This window comes from Equus asinus, chromosome 2 (genome assembly GCF_041296235.1).
Source record: "Equus asinus isolate D_3611 breed Donkey chromosome 2, EquAss-T2T_v2, whole genome shotgun sequence".
Taxonomy (NCBI): Eukaryota; Metazoa; Chordata; class Mammalia; order Perissodactyla; family Equidae; genus Equus; species Equus asinus.
In genome coordinates, this window is record NC_091791.1 from 31780629 (window position 1) to 31801344 (window position 20716).

The 20716-nt window shown below is 48.2% G+C and overlaps 1 protein-coding gene across 2 annotated transcripts; it reads left to right on the plus strand.

Annotated features, from left to right (window-relative positions):
- The first annotated feature begins 12622 nt into the window (after nt 1-12622).
- Nucleotides 12623-20528, plus strand: AVPI1 (arginine vasopressin induced 1). 2 transcript variants are annotated; one of them, XM_014862730.3, is made up of 3 exons: nt 12623-13315; nt 18648-18944; nt 19916-20528. In XM_014862730.3, the coding sequence occupies exons 2-3, from the start codon at nt 18658-18660 to the stop codon at nt 20073-20075; spliced, it is 447 nt and encodes a 148-aa protein (XP_014718216.1). In that variant the 5' UTR covers nt 12623-13315; nt 18648-18657; the 3' UTR covers nt 20076-20528. The 2 variants fall into 2 exon arrangements, with proteins under 2 accessions (XP_014718216.1, XP_014718217.1); XM_014862731.3 differs by having other exon boundaries at nt 12623-12951.
- The last annotated feature ends 188 nt before the right edge of the window (nt 20529-20716 follow it).

The window sequence follows — 20716 nt, forward strand, 5'->3', positions numbered from 1 at the left end:
CACGAAGCTGGTCGTTGCGGCTGGGCTGGTCTCTCTTCTCTCCCCTTCCTATCCAATCTTTGTGCGCTGCGGCATCTTTCTGAAACAGAGACCTGGTGCCTTATCATACTGCTTCCCCCACTGACCACAGGATGGGGTTCTGCCTCATTTATGGGTATATTTCACAATCTTGCCCCGACTGACTTCCAGTTTCCTGGTTTTCCACTTTCCTTACCCATGCTCCCACTCAGCATGCCAACCCCACCAAACCGCTTAAGTTTCTCACGTAAGGTCAGAATGCCATTCATTCCCAGACCCCATTTGGCTGGCAAACTCCTACTTATCCTTCAAGGTCCAATTTAAATGTTCCTTCCTTTGGTCCAGCCTCCCAGGCTGCTGATTACTGGCTCTTCTAGAGCATTCCTTAGAACAACTTAGAGCATTCCTCTGCAGCAGTTCTGAGTCTGCTTCACCGTGACCAGTGGTTATCGTATCTTATCCATCTTTGCCCGCGCCTGGCACACAGGAGGCTCAGTAAATGTCAGAGGATTGGATGCCAGAGTGGCTGCAGGCACAGCAAGGGAACTGAGAGGACCCCTCTTACCCTGGGGATTGTGCATGTGCCAGACCCATAGCTTATCCTACCCTGCAGAGCTAGTCCCTCATCTCTTGGTCATGGGATGAGGCCACTGGCCCCTGGCCTGGCTGAGCAGGTCCCTCTTCCAGCACTCTGGCTCCCCATGAGGGAAAAAAACTATGTGGCTTCTCGGGGGCTAATGCCTTTCACTGCCAACTCAGCCCCACCTACAGGTAACTAAGAAAGCTCTGAATGCAAATTTTAAATGAACAAATGGTGATGCGCAACACCCATATTTATGTGTGGCGGTGTGGCAGTGTGGCGTAGAGGCTCAGGGTGCAGGCTCTGGAGGTGGACAGCCTGGCTGTTCATCGCTGCCTCACCACTCCCCAGCGCTGGAGCGTGTGTGAGTGTGTGTGTGTGTTTAACCTCTTTGTGCCTCAGTCTCTTCATCTGTGACATCCTTTCATTCAGTAAATAGATATTAAGGAAGTATTAAGTGCTGGGCACCATTTAGAAGCTAAAAATACACAACATATATGTGATTATTATGAATTGAGTGCTTACTATTCACTAGGCACCATGACGAGCACTTTGTATTCATTGTTCTACCTAATCCTTACACCAACTCTATAGAATAACCACTCTTTGCTCTGATTCGCTGATGGGGAAACCAGGGCTGAGAGGGTTAAGGAAGTTGACCAAGTTCACAGAGCTGATGGGTGACAGTTTAAACAGGAGCCCAGGTGTGGCTGACACCAGGTCCACATTCAAAATGCTTGTATACACTTTCCCAGATTTTATTCTCAGCTAGTCTCCAGGGGCCCAGAAAGGTTATGTGACTTGCCCAAAGAAACATAACTAGTAAGTGGCATTGTGAGGACTCAGACCTAGGTTTTCTGATCCCAATGTTGGGACCTTCCCCTGAGCATCCCTTTGCAGCCCCTGGAGGGACATCAATCCCCTGAGGGTGCCAATCTTGAATGGGGCTAGGTCTAGGATGGGCGGCTGGAGGCTGAGTCTGAATTCTGGACTGATGACAGGAGGTTATGCCACACAAACTGTCTCTGTGAGGAGTATGGGATGTAAGCAAACAGAGGCAAACAAGAAAATCAGTCCTTCCCTCTTCTAAAAAAGGCATCTGGAGCTTTGAGAGTAGGGCGCCTCCTGGTGGGTACAAACCTTCAGTCTGGTGAACCAAGTCCTGCTCCTTTTTAGGAAGTGCAATGCGGTGGCTTTGGGGAGATATTTTTAGCCTCTGTAATCTTGAAAACCTTCCAAGGGGCAGTCCACAGACTCTGCAAAAGCGTAACCATGCACAAAGATCTGGATTCCTCCAACTCAAGGAATACGGTATAAGCACTTGCTGGATGCAAACGATCTGGGTGTAAATGCAGGAATGAAGAGGACAAACTCCTGCCCTCAAAATGTTTGCACTCTGCTGGTAGGAGAAGGACAGTTAGGACATAAAAGAGAGGTGTTGATGAGGATTATAAGGAAAATACAAAAGGGAAGGAGAGAGTATGTGTGATGGGAGAGGTGGGGAAGCCTCAAGAATGAAGTGTCGTTTGAGGATGGATAGAATTTTGACAAGCAGAGGTGGGGGATGGGCATTGTTGGGTGAGGCAGTCCACCATGGGTCCTGAGCGTCCCTGGATGTTATCGCTAGGTGTGCCAAGAATGCAAGGCCGTGACCACTCTTTCCCCCAACCATTTCTCAGTGTTGTGTTTGCAGCCAGCAACTTTGAGGGATGAAGGAACATCTTCTCCCAGACAAGGAGCAGGCTTGCTTATTGCTTACTCTAAAAGTGGTGATGGTAGCAGGAGCAGGGGTGGGTGTCCCAAGCTCAGTGCTTCTCAGCCGTGATGCAAACCCCCTGCATGGGTAACATCTACCCGGGCCCCTCCGTGTTGCCCCCGTGAAACTTGGGAACAAGGGAAGGGATGTTACAGGCCCTGAGATCTGCACTTGGGGAGTCTGACTGTGTATGCTGTTTCCATTTCTCACCATGCTATGCGAGAGGGCGCCAGGAAAGAGGGATGGGCCCCCCTAACTCCCCAACTCACCCGTGAATAGAGCTTTAAAGCAGAAAGAGTGGACCCCAAGGGCTACGCTGGAGTTGGCACCAGGTCCTCATCAGATGATGCTCTGTGGCGAGTGTTTAACCTGCATCACCTCCTTAGCCCTTGCAACAACCTTTCGAGACAGGTAATTTCATTATCTCCACCTGACAGCTGAGGAAAATGAGACTCAGACAGATTAAGGTAGGAACTAAATTCCGTTTTCCAGACCACTAGAACACTACAGCTGCCTTAGATTCCCTGAATCTACTTTAACCATGAACTTTCCCCTTAGGTCTAATTTCACAAAAGACTCTTTACTCACACACAGCAAAAGCAAATGGTGGTCTCCCCTCCAGTACCACGTGGGTCTCCAACCTCCCATTCCTACTGGGGCCTCTTAAGGATGTCATAAATCAGGGATATTTTCCCCAACTCTGTTTTTCTCTCTGTTGCCAAGAAATTACCCCTAGCCCAGACAGGTAGAGTAGGACACTACTGCCATGGCCCAAAGAGATCAGAGGTCACAGAAGCCACTAGAATCTCAAGAGGACCTTTCCCTGACCCATCGGAAGATGCCACAGTAGCCAGCATCTTGGCATTCAGAGATCAAAAGAAGCAAAAGGAATCTTCAGTGGCGTTGAAATGCTTTGAGAGGTCTGCCTGCCTGTCCCATGGTAGTCTTCTCTGCCCTACCAGCATCCTTGTTGGAGTGGTGGCTCTAGATATAGATGGTATATTTACACGATAAGGCCTGTCCCTACTCCCCTACTCCACTTCTGACTGAAGCTGGCCTATCAGATTTCTTCTCCTGGAATTTGGCTGAATGGTCATTCTTGAATGGAGCTAGTGCTGGGGTAACAAAGCGAGTACAAGAGGCAAATTTGGGGGCAGTAGAAATTCTGAGTAGGCAGAGGAACCTGGTCTGCACAGAAGAGAAAGGGGTAGTATATTAGGGTTCTCCAGAGAAACAGAATAGATAGGTAGATGGACAGATAGATTTATTATAAGAAATTGGGTCATGGAGAAAGCATTTGACAAGATCCAACATCCACTTATGATAAAAACTCTCAATAAAATGGGTATAGAAGGAAAGTAACTTAACATAATAAAGGCTATGAATGACAAATCCACAGCCATCATCATACTCAATGGGGAAAAACTGAAACCCATCCCTCTGAGAACAGGAATAAGACAAGGGTGCCCGCTCTCATTACTCTTATTCAACATAGTACTGGAGGTTTGGGCCAGAGCAATCAGGCAAGAAAAAGAAATAAAAAGTATCCACATTGGAAAGGAAGAAGTGAAACTCTCGCTGTTTGCAGATGACATGACCCTATATGTAGAAAACCATAAAGAATCCACCAGAAAACTATTAGAAATAATCAACAACTACAGCAAAGTTGCAGGGTACAAAATCAACTTACAAAAATCAGTTGCTTTTTTCTTTTTTTTTTTTTTGAGGAAGATTAGCCCTGAGCTAACATCTGTGCCCATTTTCCTCTACTTTATATGTGGGACACCTACCACAGCATGGCTTACCAAGCAGAGCCATGTCCGCACTTGGGATCCGAACCGGCGAACCCCAGGCCACTGAGAAGCAGAATGCGCAAACAACTGCTGTGCCACCAGGCTGACCCCTCTTTTTTTGGAAGATTAGCCCTGAGCTAACATCTGCTGCCAATCCTCCTCTTTTTGCTGAGGAAGACTGGCCCTACGCTAACATCTGTGCCCATCTTCCTCTACTTTATATGTGGGACGCCTACCTCAGCACGGCTTGCCAAGTGGTGCCATATCCATTCCTGGGATCCGAACCCACGAACCCCGGGCTGCCGAAGCAGAATGTGAGCACTTAACCGCTGCGCCACTGGGCTGGCCCCTCAGTTGCATTTCTATACACTAAAAACAAACTAGCAGAAAGAGCATACAATTCTCTTTCTCTTGAATACAATTCAATAATACAATTCCACTTACAATCGCAACAAAAAGAATAAAATACCTAGGAATAAAAGTAACCAAGAAGTGAAAGACCTATACACTGAAAACTATAAGACATTATTGAAAGAAATCAAGGACATAAAGAAAGGGAAAGATATTCCATGCTCATGGGTTGGAAGAATAAGCATAATTAAAATGTCCATTCTGCCTAAAGCAATCTGCAGATTCAATACAATCCCAATCAGAATCCCAATGACAGTCTTCACAGAAATAGAACAAAGAATCTTAAAGTTTATATGGAACAAAAGACCCCAAATAGCCAAAGGAATCCTGAGAAAAAAGAACAAAGCTGGAGGCATCACAATCCCTGGCTTCAAAATATACTACAAGGCTATAGTAATCAAAACAGCATGGTACTGGTACAAAAACAGAACCACAGATCAATGGAACAGAATTGAAAGCCCAGAAATAAAACCACACATCTATGGACAGCTAGTCTTCGACAAAGGAACCAAGAACATACAGTGGAGAAAGGAAAATCTCTTCAATAAACAGTGTTGGGAAACCTGGACAGCCACACACAAAAGAATGAAAGTAGGCCATTATCATACACCATACACAAAAGTTAACTCAAAATAGATTAAAGACTTGAAAGTAAGACCTGAAACCAGAGAACTCGTAGAACTACAGGGCTGGCCCAGTGGTGTAGTGGTTAAGTTCGCATGCTCCACTTCAGCGACCTTGGGTTTGTGGGTTCAGATCCTGGGTGCAGACCTGCACACTGCTCATCAAGCCATGCTGTGGCGGTGTCCCCCATGGAACAAATGGAATGACTTATGACTAGGATATACAACAAGGTACTGGGGCTTTGGGAAGAAAAAATAAAAAAGAGGAAGATTTGCAACAGATGTTAGCTCAGAGCCAATCTTCCTCACAAAAACCATTAAAAAAAATAACCATCATAGGCAGTCATGCAGAGATGAGAGAGAATGAGAGGCAGGGAACAGCAGCCTGTGACTTGCTCCAGGTTGTTCAGCTGGACTTCGTTTCTGTGAACTTGCTGTTGCTTTACAGCAGCCCCTCTCCCCACTTCTTTACTTGAGCTGACTTAGATTTCTGTTCCTTATAACAGCGCTGTAACGAAGCAAGCAGCGTTTGGAGCCTAACCGCCAGAGTCTGAATCCTAGTCCCACTCTGTGATGGTTTAAAAAAAAAATTGGCTGCAAATTCTCTGACTTCCCTCCCATCAAGAGGTCGGGATTGTGTCCCCTTCCCTTGCATCTGGGCAGGCTTGTGACTCAACTGTAACTAACAGAATGGCAGAGACAGCACTGTACAAGGTCCAAGTTCTGTCAGAAAGGGCAGTGCCACTTCTGCCTTGTGCACTAGAGCTTGCACTTGTGTCCCTGAGCCACCCTGGAAGAAGCCTGGCTATTCTGAGGCCACCACGCTCCAGGCCACATCGAGAAGGCACTGACGCACTCCAGCCAGCAGTTCTAGTCTTCAAGTTTTCCCGGCCTAGGCACCCAGACCAGACATAGAAGAAACAAGCTTTCAGATGATTCCAACCCCAGCTGTCAAGTCAACCTCGGTGTTCAAGATGCCCAGTCGAATTCTGACATCGTGGATTAGAAACGAGCCACTCCCATTGTGCTCTGTCTGAATTCCAGTGTATCATTCATGCTTTTTATTTTCTGTATTTTATGATGTTTTGGCATCTCGGGACCTTGTAGATCCAGGGGGGCACTGCCTCTTCCAGGGTTAGCTAATTCTTAGAGATGGCAGACAATGTGCCTGCGAGCACACCTTTGACATGTGAACCAACCAATCTGGAGTCCATACTCTGAACCACCTCCTCGGTTTTGGCTCTTACACTCCAGGAGGCAATATTCCTCTGCCCTAATTATCCCAGAGTCAGGTGTCTAACAACTAGAGACAGTCCCTATGCCCCAGAGCTTTCTGGAATCATTCAAACTAGCCGATCCTAAACCTGCCTAGCCTGCTTACTTTGCTTCACCCATTTTTTTCCCACAAAAGCCACCATCAATGCTCATACCCATGCTTCCCCCAGCTCCTTCTACCCCCTGACTGTCCCTGGTGCCATGTGGCCCTGGGTGGCAGGCAGGCCCCCTCCTCTTGGGAACTGTGAGTAACAAATTACCTTTCCAATGGCAGCCATCTCCTGATTTGTTGGCCTCACTATTCCTGAATAAAACCAAATCCCAAGTACATTTTGAAACATCCTGACCCACAGAATCATGAGCATAATAAAGTGGCTGCTTTATGCCACGAAGTTCTAGGTGGTTTGTCTGCAACCTTTGTACCTGGACCACATATGATATCCTGCAAGCTTTGTAACCTCAGCTCCCTCACTGGCATAATGAGATTAATAGCAACGGCACTGTCTCGGGGGGCTATTGTAGGGGTTAAAGGAGATGTAAAGTGCTTAGAGCTCCGGATGTGTCAGCTTTATTATCAATAGAGTTTTCTGAAAGAGCGTTGGCTCACTTGTTCTCAAAGCATCATTGGAACGGAAGACAAAAACCTGCTCTCCCTTGAGGTTCCTCATCCCTGGTCACCACCCTATCAGTCTTGTCATTCTCCACGGTATCAGTCAGAGTCCAATCGGGAGACAGAAACCACACAGTAATTTGAACAGGAAAACTTCAATATAAGGAATTATTTACTATACAAGGGGGTTGGAGTACCGAGGCGCTAGCTAATAAGAAGTGAAAGAGCACTCTAAAATATACAGGAAAAAAAGACATAAGGAGCAGCCCACTGCCCCTAGGGCTGACACAGACCCCCAAGAAGAGCTCTCTTACCCTCCCTCCCACCAGGGCCAAGATTCCTCCTCATTAGAGAGGATGTGGCCGTAGCTCAGAGGATGGCAAAGAAGTCACTGAGGTGCTGCGCTTGTAGAACTTGCCAGAAATCAGCCATCTGGGATGCTGGAGGGAATCATTCACAGGGAGCTGTTGCATGCCCCCCACGACTTATTGCAAAGCCACCCACGGGGGTGGCAAGAGAAGCTGCTAGCCACTGTGTGTTGCTGGCTGCCATGTGCTGTAGGATCCAGGTGCTGACGAAGCCACCCACACTGCAGGTGCCTAAGAAGCCACACGTGCTCCAGGAGTGGGCACTGAAGAAGGCGCGCTACCTGCAGGAGCCTGGTGAGAGGACACACGACAACCAAGGAGAGAAACCCCTTCCTCCTCCAGTGTCTGGCCAGCTCCCTCTACTGACAGAGCTGAGCATTGTGTCCACTGGAAAATGAGAAATATTTTTATAGGACTCTGCTCTGTTATCACAGAGATAACTGCCACAGTCCGCTTTGGAGACTCAACTTCCATACGCAACCTTCTGTGTACATTTGGACTTCCATACAACAAGGAAATAACTCCGCATTTCCACCTCACGAGCAACAGCGAGCTTTCTTACAAGTGAAGAAGTTCTCACCCTCTCTTCAAAATGAGGAGACACGGAGTCCCAACAGTCTATATTAAATACTTCTCAGATTCTGTCATAGTCCCACTGGCTATACTGTTACCTAAAGACTAAACTGTAACACCAACTTGCAACAACTTACACACATAATAAAAACGGGAAGAGAGAGAAGAAGAAAAAGGTTAATATGTACAAAAACAGTATGCATGCATAACAGAGAGAAAATATGCAAAACTATTACAGTCCTTGTTTTTATAATGGGCCACAAGCTGTTTCAGTAGTTATCAATGATTTTTTAACTGCATCATTCCTTCCACATTTGTTAGTTGGCATTCTACTGTAAGGAAGATGTTTCTCTTCTCCTCTGCTTACTTATTTATTTATTTATATTACTCATGGACTTACTTATTCTTATTTTACCCATTGAGTTATAATCTGTTACTGCCGTATTTTATTTTGATGCTCCACATTTGGCTAATGGCAGCCCTTATAAACTGACTCCCAATCCTTTTGACATGTCTCCATCATTCTTTGAGTACTTCCTACTTTCTGGCAAAGATGTTCTAGGATTATCTTGAACTTTCTCAACCCCAGTGGTAGAATCAATCATTTCTCCAAGGAGCTGTGGTTCCTTTTGTGGAGAATGGTGTTGAGAAATCGATGTGTGGGTGCTAAATGTGCTTGTTCCTATGGGAGTGTCGCCATCTCCAGGCCCTCTCAGCACACGCAGCTGGGGAACGTGTGTGTTTGTGTGTACACACACACGTATACGTGTGCACATTCACGTAGAAACATAAGCATACATTTATAGCTATATTGATTTCTATTTCTACCTATCTCTATATTAAAAACCGTGAGTTCATACTTGTTGTGGACTGACTTGTGTCCCCCCAAAATTCATGTGTTGAAGCTTTCACCTACAAGGGGACTGTATTTGGAGTGAGGAAGTAATTAAGATTAAATGAGAGTGTCCAGAAGAGTGGAGCCCTGATCTGAGAGGATTAGTGTCCTTATAAGAAGAGATACCAGAGAGCTCTCTCGCTCTTTCCACCATGTGAGGGCTCCGTGAGCAGGCAGCTGTCTGCAAGCCAGGAAGGGAGCTCCCACCAGAAGCCGAACCAGGTGGCACCTTGATCTTGGACTTACAGCCTCCAGAACTGTGAGAAAATTAATTTCTGTTGTTAAGCCACCAAGTCTGTGGTATTTTGTCATAGAAGCCTGAGAAGACTAATATAATACTGACCTTTAATTCTAATCTACATGAATGGTGAATTTTTTTAGTGTTTCTATCATATACAGCTTGCCTGTAGGAGTTTGCCATTTTCAGCCTGCTCAGATGCTAAGTTTAGAGAAGAGGACTGTAGTAAGTTGCCTTGTGTAATGTCCTAAGCAGAAGGATGCTTTCTACAAAGTTTAGAATGACCAGAATCATTTATCAAGAAAACAGAGTTGACTCAAGAGTCACATTGCTGCTTGTCAGCTGAGTGTGAAAGTTCTCTCTGCTCTCCGAGAACAGGACAGATTGCAACAACAAACCCATGGCAACAAGTCTCAGCCCCACTGGGGGACCATTTGTAAATGTCCAGCTGCTTGAACAACTCCTGCAGGATAGAGATGGAAGGAGTTGAATGCTGGTTTAGCATCCGTAGCAAGGTTTAGATTAAGTGCTGGGCCTATAGCACCTCGCTTCATGCTCCTAGCAATGCTGAGAGGTAGGTATGGTTATTCCCATTTTATAGATGAGAAAATAGAGAAGCAAAGAGGTTAAGTCATTTGCCTAAGGTTGAACAGCTAGAACCCCTGTCCTAGACTCTACGCTCTTAAAAACTAACACCTTGTTGAGCCATATTGGAGGCTGAGGCAAAAGGATAAATGTGTGCCCCTATATGCATTTACCAAAAATATCCCCCCATGCTTTGAACCAAATGGAAAAAGTGACTAAAAGTTCTACAATCAGAAAATATGACCATAGGGGCCGGTCTGGAGACATAGCGGTTAAGTTCACATACTTCACTTCGGTGGCCCAGGGTTCGCTGGTTCAAATCCTGGGTGCAGACATACACATCACTCATCAAGCCATGTTGTGGTGGCATCCTACATATAAAATGGAGGAAGGTGGGCACAGACGTTAGCTCAGGGTCAATCATCCTCACAAATATATATATGTATATATACACACACATATGACCATATATAAAGCACTGTGTTGCCCAATCTGTTCACACACTCTTGTCAACCCTCATAAAGCCAATTGACAGAGGATGCAATGGCAACCTGACTGGGAACCTTGGGCAGATTGGAAATGACTGTTCCTGTTGCAAAGTGACACAAGGTCATAAAACAAACAACAGCTTGTCTTTATTTTCAATGTTGCTATTTAGTTCACCACGGATGTTTTGCATCAATTTTGATTTTTAAAAATATTATATTAAACTATTTATCTTGATTACTGAGTTTTTTGGTGCCCCCTTAAATATTTCGCCCAAGGAGTGTTCCTCACTCCGCTCACCTTAATCTGATCCCTGGTAAAACCAAGTCGCGGCCTGAATTACACCAGGGCTCCGTTCCCCAGAGTCGACCTTCTCTAAACAGGACTCTGTTGGGGAGTGGATCCTAGATGCGTTCTGTCGGTCCCAGATTCCCCATTCTTGTATAGCCCACAAAACTGTGGAAGTGCTCCATCTTCTCATCGGAAATATTGAATCATAAAGCTGTAACAATAGAAATGGTTCCACTGTGTGGTAAGCATACAGTCACATGCCTGCAAAAATGAGTGGAGACACGAGATATTCTCCACCCAGCCTTAGTCACATCTGACCCAGAAGCCACGAGTTCCCAATTCCTCCCCTGGTGTGCTCTTCTGAGCTCATGGCGTCAGAATTCCTAGGCTCTCCAAGCACTGATGTGCCAAGAGTTTGGCCTTCCTATTGCTGAGAATGGGGTGAAGGGAGTCCGTGGTTCAGAAGCCCCGCCTCCTGGTTTAGGAGTCTGCACAGTCCACTCAGCCAAGCAGTTGGCCAAAAGATCTATTGGAGATAGATTCTATTGGAGATGAACATTGCTGAATTCTTTGTTCTTTTCAATATCTCCCCAGGGCTTCAGGAAAAGTAAAGAGAAACCACTGTCAAAAACCCTTTTAACTACCTCAAAGCACTTGCCGATGTTTTTTTGTGTGTGTGTGTTTTTTTATTGAGGTCACATTGGTTTATAAGACTGTGTAAATTTTAGGTGTACATCATTATATTTCGGCTTCTGTATAGAAGGGCATCGTGTTCACCACCAAAAGTCTAGTTTCCATCCATCACCATAGCTGATGTTGTTTTGTGCAGGGCAGAGAGAGGAACCCGAGACTGTGGGATGAGGAAGAACAGCTCCCAAACATCCCCTCCACCCTGCAAAAAGGGACCCACAAATCCCGCTGTGCTGGCTTTTACTCTTTCCTTTTGGTACTTTTACAAAAGAGAAATCAAACTTGAATAACAATGAAAGTCAGCTTTGAAGTGAAAAAGAAGTAAGGGAGACCCAGCTGCATACACCTAGGCGCCCTTGCTGACCGCTTTTGAACCAGTGCACAAACAACTCCTGAGTTCCAAGGAAGTAAAGAAGCGTTTATCAAGAGCCTACTGGACATCATGCATCCATTTCTGCTCTCTCCAATGCAAGTTCCAAGCTACAGCCAGAGTGACCTTCTAATAATACAAATTTTTCATGAGGATGCAATGAGCTAATATTTGTAAAGTGCTGACTGACATTATTGGCATATAGTAAGTGCAATAAAATGTCTACTAAATAGATACATATAATGCTATTCCCCTCAGGGGATCAAATAGAAGTTTCTTTGCTGCCTGCCTCTGTCTTCTGTTTCCCCACAACTCTCTCCCGTGCTAGCCTTACTCCACGGCTCATTTCTAGTTCTCCTGAGTCAAGCTACCTCGGGTCTTAGCACCTGCAATTTTCTCTTCCTTAAACCCTCTTCTTCATTTGACCAACTTCAATTCCTCCATATCTCAGCTTAAATGTTACTTCTTCTGCCTTCCAAGACTTCCCAGAGGAAGCATAGGTTCCTCCATTTTATCCTCTTACGCATAGCCATAATGTTGATCACAGTTGTAATCACAACTAAACGTTTTAGGGTTTTTAAAGTCGGCCTCCCTTACTAAGCTGTAAACTCCCTCAGGGTTTATAGGTTTCTTCTGTTCACTGCCTGTCAAGGAACTCGGACAGCGTAGGTCCCTAATGGACCACTGCCGAATGAATGAATAAAATCTTTTTAATATAGTCTCATTTAGGTAACTGGCTCAAGGTTGCACAGCTGATCCAAAATCCGAACCCACGACATTCTGGCTTTGAAGTCCACCGCACTGACAGTCCTTTCCGCTCCCTCAAAGCTGGAGTCAGAATATAAGTGGTCTGGGAGGTGAGTGTAAGGAGATGGAGGTCTATTTGCAGAGGGCCACACGCTGCAAAGAATTTAGCGCCGCGCGCACCGGCCTTGGGCCCAGGGGAGGGGGCATCCGTCACGTGTACCCTGCAGGGCCAGCCGCCGCCGCACCCCTGGGCAGGAATGCGGCCCCGCCCCGCTCCCGCGCCAGCAAAACCGCGCTCTCCCCGGGGACTGACGTCAATGAAGGGGGCGCCTCCGGGCGCGGCGCGAGGGCCGCCGGGGGCGGAGGGAAGGGGCCGGGGGGACACGCCCCTCGCCGCTGATTGGACCCGAGGAAGCCTCTCACTCGGGTTTCGAGGCCTGCGGAGGGAAGGGGGCGGAGCAGGGCCACGCCCCTCGCCCCTCTGCCGCCGCTGATTGGCCCGCGGAGTCTCCGAGTTCGATTTTGGAAGGCTCGCGCTGGAGCTCACACCAAGGCTCGGCCGAGGATTGGCTGTTCCGGGGCTGGAGCGCTCTCTCCGGGGAGCCGCGGCTGTGACCTAGGTGGCCGGTCTTGGGCAACCAGGTACGTAGGTTGGCGGCCCAGCTCGCGCTGCGGTGGGAGCCGGCGGGCAGGCCGTCAGAGAGGGGCTGCCGCCTGGGACCCGAACTCCCAGGGCCACGTAGGGCTCGTCGTTCTGCGAAGCAGCCACGTCTGAGCCCCGGGGGCTGACCCGTGCTGGCGGTGTTGCCGTGTGACCTCGGCCAGGATACTCCCTCCCAAGCTCTCGTCCTGTCGGGGAACGCCGCCGGGTCCTTGTGAGAACCCTCTCAGCAGGAAGCCCAGAGCTGCGCCCGCCCTCTCGAAAGGCCGTGGAAGGGGTTGGAGTGGGCGCATCTTAGCTTGCCCCATCCCGATTTGAGGTCTGTCGGCGCTGCCCTTCGGCGTGGTGAGTAAACGCTGTAACCCCGCGCGTGGCCGTGGAGTGCCGAGGGCACGGAGGCTGGCTTGGGAAATCTGACTTTCCGTCCCTGCACCTTCCCAAACCCACAGAAGCGGGTAGCAGGCTCCGAGAGGTATCAGAACCTCCTGGATCCTTCTTTCCCCGGAAGACCTAGCTAGCCATCTGGCTGGAACAAAAATAACTGTGGTTGAGAACGTGGATGCTGGGGTCAGGCGACCTGGGTTCAGATCCCAACCTCATGACCTACCACCTGTGTGACTTTAAAGCAATTGACTTAACCTTTGTGAACTCAGCTATCTCATCTGTAAAATGGGTGTAATGATAGAGTCTCCTCCTAGGGATATTGTGAGGATTAAAGATGTTACCTGTCTGAAAGTGCTGATCTGGTCTTGTCACGCAGCAAGCTGCCTCAGTGGCAGCTGTGATTTAAAAGTCCACAGATGAATCCTTCTCCCTTTGCCCTCTTCTCCTAAGGGTAAAGACCCCTTTTGAGGGAGTTTGGTGGCAGTGGTCATGATGAAAATGACAATGACTCTAGTTCCTGATGGTTAAACAGCCTTTCCCTTACATCCTTCATTCATGATGTAATGTACTGGGATGGCTGCTTTCACATACTTTATCTCCCTTATCCCCTTAAGGGTTATTTATTCTCCCTATTTTGATGATGAGCAAACTGAGGCAGGGGAACACTGAGGTTTGCTCTGGTCACCCAGTTATCAGTGGCCCAGCCAGCATTCAGGGTTCCCAAACTCTTGAAAAGAATTACTCCTAGATCTAGTAGCAATTTATTTCCATTAATTTACATCTGAGAATTGGTCTGGGGCAAGGGCCCAGTTCCTTTCTCCTCCTCTTGGGGCACAGATTTGGAGGCCAAAGTGTGTCCACTTCTCTCGGGCGTGCCTGGCTGAGGCTAGGCCCTGTGGGGTGGGAGGGTCCACGCAGCCATTTGGACTGGGCTCCCCTCTTGAGGAGCCACACATTTTGGCTGCTTTCCAGTGGCATGTCTGTGCATGCCAAAGGCCAGGGTCACAAGTGTCGATTTGGGCCTTAGGCCAGAGCCTCCAGTTCTTTTGCTGAGGCCTTGGCCTTCAATGACAGACTATTACCGACACCAGGGGTATCAGAAGTGGGTGAGCTGAGTGAGGAGCCAGTTGCAGCCCAGCTCACACAGTGTGTTCTGCCTCTTGGTTACCTGCACCTCCCTGAGACCACAGTGAGAATAGCTGTCTAAACTGAGCTTAGTATATTACAAAGACCGTTCGATTGTGCACCGTATTTGTAGATTGTAAATTCATCGCATGGTGAGTCACTTTTTGAATATATTTCTTTGTTAGAGGTCTACGGTTCATTTATTGCCCGCTTCACAACATGTTGAACTTTGTCATTTTCAACATTTGGTATTTACTTTGGGGGTTCATTTTTAACTTAGTGTCATATTGAAGTGTTTTGCAATCAGCCTGTACTCATTTGCTCACAGACCCATGCTTATCTTTTATGTCTGCTCTGACATGAAAGATCCATTTGTAATCTTTTAATAGCCCCGTGGTTTCATTTCCAGTTTTAAAAAGTACCATTGTTCAAGTATACACTGACTTTCCTGGATTCAGGTCTTGCCCAGGAAATTAGGGGGAAAGTAACTATTGAACACATTGAATGAGACAGGAAAAGTTTCTTCTGATGATAAAAGTGTTCCGATTCAGTTTGCCCAAAGTATACCATCTAATCCTCCCTGAAATCCACCGATTTTTATTCCCAGCCTCACTCTCTTGTCTGAATCCCAGAGCGAGAGGCAGAGCTAAGAGTGAGGGGCCTCAAAATCTGCAGGTGCCAAGGCCCCTGAGATTCATGGAGGGTAAGGTTGAGGCTGGAGGCTCAGACGCTCCCCGATGGTTTCTTGTTGGTGTGTTTGTAACTTACTGTTTGTCACTTAGTGGCTGGAGGCTGGAGGCAGGGCCTTGCAGCCCTGGCAGAGGTGGCTGGAACTATCCAGGAAGTCAGACTCCAGTCTAATTCCTCCCTGAGGCAGCTGCTGCTGCTTGATCCTGTTGCCCTTCTCTCTGAAGGGAGGGTGAGATTGCCTGAGTCTGAGAGAAGGGACATCACCCCTTCTCCCCCTACCCACACCAGCCTAGGAATCTGCTCCAGGCTTGGCCATAGCCAGCCTGGATCACTAGAGTGCTTTAGAGCAGTGAGTTCTCTGTCTTCTACCAGACTTTAACCCCACAGCCCACTGCAGCAACAGTGTCTGGCAGCCCGGGGAGATTGAAGAGAAAGCGAGCTACTGGCTGGGGAATTTCCTGGCATCTATTTAGCAGACCTGTCCTAGGCCCTGGCAGACAAGCAAAGCCATGCCTGCTTCCAGACAGACCTAGTCTCATCGTGGGATCATTGACTCTCAACACCAGCATACATCCTCAGAGACTCATCAGCATCAACCTGTTCTTCTTACAGATGAAAGAGGGAAACAGAGGCCCAGAGAGGTGACGTGAAGTGCCTGGGGCCTCTCAGCCAGTGAGCGGCAGAACTAGGGCTCAAACCAGTCTCCTGACTCATAGGCCAGTGTTCTGTGCACTGGGCTGGGTGGCAGTTCCAGATTTCTTTTGTGGAAGCTGGGGATCTTACTCTTCAGAGGGCCACAGTTTCAAAACTGGGGCAGCCTGTCACCTAGCCTGTCACACAGCCCTGATGCTAATGAAAAGATTAAAATCAATTCCACAACCCCACCCTGCCTAGGTGTGAGATAATTCATTGGTCTTCCCTTTCTATTGGCAGGTTTCCCTTTGTGAATTAGGTAGGAATCGTGAAGCCCTCCTGACAGAAATGATGGGAAGAAATGTACTTTGAGCTGCTTGGCTGTGAAGTTGACACTGGTTTAAAAGCACAGGCTGCATGTGGTCACTTAGACCAGGCTCAGGCCTTGGCTGAGCCGTTGGTCCTTAGGCTGGGGTCTCAGCTTCCCTTTGCTCCGCTGTGAACTGGGATGAGGATAAGAGTGCCTGTTCCTAGAATTGTTTTGAGGATGAAATGATATCATGCCTATTGCCTGACACAGAAGAAATGCCCCATGGTTAGCTTTTATTTCTCGTTATCAGCCTGAAAGTATTCCTTGGTGACTGTTGTTTTCTGGTCACAGTATGTTTATATCATCCAGCTCTGGGGGTTTAATTACCGCACATACTAGGTTTTAACTGGATTCCCATAATAGTGCCTCAGGAGAGGCAGATTTTAAAATTCCCACCTTCCAGATAAAAAGCCCAGTTTTTATGAAGGTGATTTATCTGCAAGTCTTCTGCAGGTTTATTTTAGTTACTAAATCTTCTGAAAAGAAAGTGGGGTTCTTATGATGGAAGGCCTAGAAACTGGGACAGGGCGAGTGTGGACATTACTGGAATAAGGAGGGTGGCTATGGAGGTGAGGGGGAGGGAAGGCCAGGCCAAGGGAGGGGCAGCCCTATGGGGGGAGTGTGAATGGTATGGAGACGCTCAAACTCTCAGAACAAAAGGCAGGAGAGCAAGTGTTACTTCTCCAGTGGGCTGAGGCCAGGAAACTGGGAATGCTTTCATTTTTAAGATTCTGCTCTATTTGCATTTTTTACCATGAGCATGTACATTTTTTATTTGAATCTATTTTAACTTTTATTTTCCCCCTAAGCCGGTGGCTGGTTGACAGGTGTCTCTGTAGCTAGCTGTGGAGTGAGGTCTGACGTAGCAACCAGGCCTTCCCCATCAGGCCTGGGGCTGTGAGGGGTGGAGGGCGCACAGGCAGGCCCCCTGCTGGCTCAGGCCAGACTGTTTGGAGGAAAAGGCAGGTCCGCATCACACCCCTGACCCAAGTATAAAAGTCAAGGAGGTTGAATAGAGGGGCATTTGCATTTATTTAGCTCTTAATTGGGTACCTGATACCACACTAGACTCATTTAATCCGTACAACAATCCTGAGAAGTGGTTATTAGCCCCATTTTACAGTTAAACAAACAGGCTCAGAGAGGTTGAGCAACTTGCCTAAAGTCATGGCTAGGAAGGTGGTGGCAGAGCTGGGATTCAAACCCAGTTCTGTGTAATGCCAAAGTCCTTGGCCTGGGTCTTCCTTGTCTCCAGTCTGTTTTCCAATCCCATAGCTTTTTCAGGCTGTACTGGAGACAAGGATAAGGTGGGTGAGCCTCTTATGCCTTTATTATTCAAAGTGAAATATCTAGAACTGAAGGAGATAATTTAATTTCAATTTCAATTTCCTAGATGTGATGGGGGGACATGACATGAGTCTAGCTCCTACTGAACTTTCTTATAGATTTCAGCCTCTGCCCGTGATAGTCTATTCTAACCCTGTAGCCTCTCCTGCCTGCCTTTCTCTTGGAGGTCCTGTGAACTGTAGTTAGATCTGATTGGTCTATTTCATACTGTGTTTGCTAAATTAAAAGGACGTGGTTCATCCCAAGGCCTTGAAAACAGGAGGTGAGGTGACTCTTCTCAATTTTAAAGATGGAAAAGCAGAGCAGTAGAACATTGAACCCTGTTCTTAACACTTCCTGTGTCTTCACTCAGGCCTCACAGCAACTCTATGAAGCAGGTACTAGCACAGCTGGTAAGTTGACGCAGGAAGCAGCTGAGGCAGGGAGGGTCAGCTCGCCAGTAAGTGGAGGCGGCTAGCAGTGGGGCTCCAACCTGGGTAGCCCAACTGCACAGTTCCTCTCTTATTTCTGTGCTACAGAGCCGGGGCCTCGGCATCAGAGACCTGGATTCTGCTCCTCAGTTTCCGCATCCGTGGAATGAGGAGGATGAAAGCACCTACCTCACGTGGCTGTTGTGCTCACGTTCCAACGATGCTATGTGAAGACAGCTTCTACAGCACTGCTGGATATGTGTTAAGTGCTCAACACACTTCAGCAGCTGTGCTGGCGTTACCACAAGGACCTGGGTATCCTGGGACCTGCATGGACTTTAGAGCCGGACACACCTGGGTTCTGCTCCTGGCTCTGCACTTACACAGGCTCTGTGACTGCAGGAAAGTCATTTAACCTCTCTGAGTCGCACTTCTTCATCTGTAAAGCGGGGATAAACAATGCTTACCTCACAGGTTCCTGCCACTCTTCAGTGAGATAATACATGTGTTGGACACATAATCACTTTATAATAAAGTTTGGCTATCATGATTAATATTTCCCCAAGGTGCTCTGGGAAATTAGAGTGATTTTAAGTCAAGACTTAAGCCACTTTAGCTCCTGGAGAATAGAAACACCAGAAGCCCTTGCATTAGTCAGGACCCCCAGGTTTGGGAAAGGCCTGCTGAGCTGATGTCTCTCCATGCTTTCCTTCCCCAGAGCACCCAGGATGGGCACCCCAGCCTCTGTGGTGAGTGAGCCGCCCCCTTGGCAGGCCCCAGCTGAGGCCCGGGGCCGCAAGCAGGCCTCAGCCAACATCTTCCAGGACGCTGAGCTGCTGCAGATCCAGGGCCTGTTTCAGCGCAGTGGGGACCAGCTGGCCGAGGAGCGGGCACAGATCATCTGGGAGTACGCAGGGGACCAGCGCGTGGCAGAGGCCTTGAGGAAGCTGCGTAGGAAGAGGCCCCCGAGGCAGAAACTCCTGGGCCACTCACTCCACCACTGCAGCCGGCTCAGGTGGGTTCCCGGGACTGGAGGGCTGAGGACAGAAGAGCACTAATGACGTCCATTCACCGCCTCCTGGCTGTGTGACCTGAGCTACTGACCTGGCCCCTGGTAGGGAGGTGAAGTACCCACCATTGGGGTTCTTGTAAGGTCTACACTCTGCCTACTACGTGGTTGGCACTTAAAAGACTGCTATTACTATCGGAGTCATATATGACCCTATGAACTCCCAGGGGAAGGGGTGCCTGCATCCTATCAGTGCCACCTCATTTGCAGCCAGGTGGGAGGGACTATTGTTTGGGAGAAAAAAAAAATTGTTTCCCTCTTGTAGAACAGGTACCATTCAAAAGTAAGCCTGGTTCAAATCTTGGCTGTGGGATTACGGAGAATATAGCTTAGGATATTGTAGAGGCATCAAGGGTTAAACGTTGCTGAGAAACTTTAAACATTCCCTAGTCACCCCTCTCTTTGCTTAGGTCACTGACAGCGCAGGAACAGTGAGCCCCAAGGCAGAGCTGAACCACACGGCCTAAACCAGTCACTGGCAGTTACGCTCTGGGCTCCATTCCTCTGGGCCCACAATCAGAACACTAGACCTCAACAGGCCTCTGAGATCAGGTTCAGGGGCAGCAGATCAGCTTCACTGCTCATACTATGATTGATTAGTAATCCCTACTTAAAACACCTTGCTAAGGACACTTGGTTCCTCCAGTCTCATATCATGACTCGCAATGTCTGCCATGAGTACAGGATGAGGAAGTTGGAGAAATGTTGGATGTCACACACTCTCATCTAGCCTAACTCTCTTTCCAGAAAAGCTTTGCCTAGTCATGTAGCTCTCAGAGAGCAGAAGTGAGACCAGAGCCCTGGTCTCATTCTGCCCCAAAGAGTGTGTTTTAATAGCTCACCACGACCAAAATTTCTGGAGTCCTCATTCTGCCCTCCCTATTGGTGTTGTCTTATCACACTCTCGTTCCCTGCAGAATCCCAGAGCACCAAGCTCCACTGGCCGGCCCACAGAGCAGTGCTACGGAGATGGCTTCCAGCGATCAGTATCTGAACTCTAGGAGGTCAAGTGCCAGGATCCGACGGAACTGGAGGAAGCCAGGCCCCACCAGCTACCTCCATCAGATCAGACACTGATCCAGGGAAGGGGCTGGAACAGCAGTGTCTCCCCCAGGAATCATAGGGACTTCTGCCAAAGGGCCTGGGAGAGGTGGAGAAGAAAGACTTGAGGAAGACAGCCCCACATGGGTAAAAGAAAGACCGCTGCCACTAGCCTGCTCAAATCAGAGCAGGACTGGAGGTGTCCACTGAGCTCTACATTATGTGGGACCCATTCCTCCCCAGAATGAGAAGAAACAGTGACGTTCCCGCCTTGGCCCTTCCCCATCTGACACTATACCTGGGCTGCATGATATTCCCCTGGGGGTCCAGTGATGGACACTCAAGACTGCATCTCACCACTCCTGCTGCCAACCTCCTGCTACTACTGTAACCCGTGGTCTAGTAGCCTGTCCCACACCCCTGCCCCTGTCAGGCCAGCACAAAGAAAGTGTGGTTTAAGTGGCAAAATAAAAACATTTGCATCAAGAACTGTGAGAGTCTATCACAGAAGGGAAGGACCTGGAAGTGGATACTCCGGAGCCAGGGGGTGAGGGCTTGGGCTCAATGCAGGGAAGGGGTATTTCCCAGGAAGGAGGAAATAGGCTGGCCTCCTTTGCTTTCTCACCCCTCATCCCCTAGAACCTCTGTGCCGAAGCCTCCTTTTCCAAAGTCTGTCA

Bases quoted from the DNA above. Each gene is read 5' to 3' on its own strand.
- AVPI1 (XM_014862730.3), top strand. From the start codon at position 18,658: ATGGGCACCCCAGCCTCTGTGGTGAGTGAGCCGCCCCCTTGGCAGGCC. The intron at 18,945-19,915 runs GTGGGTTCCCGG...CGTTCCCTGCAG, and splicing joins CACCACTGCAGCCGGCTCAG to AATCCCAGAGCACCAAGCTC.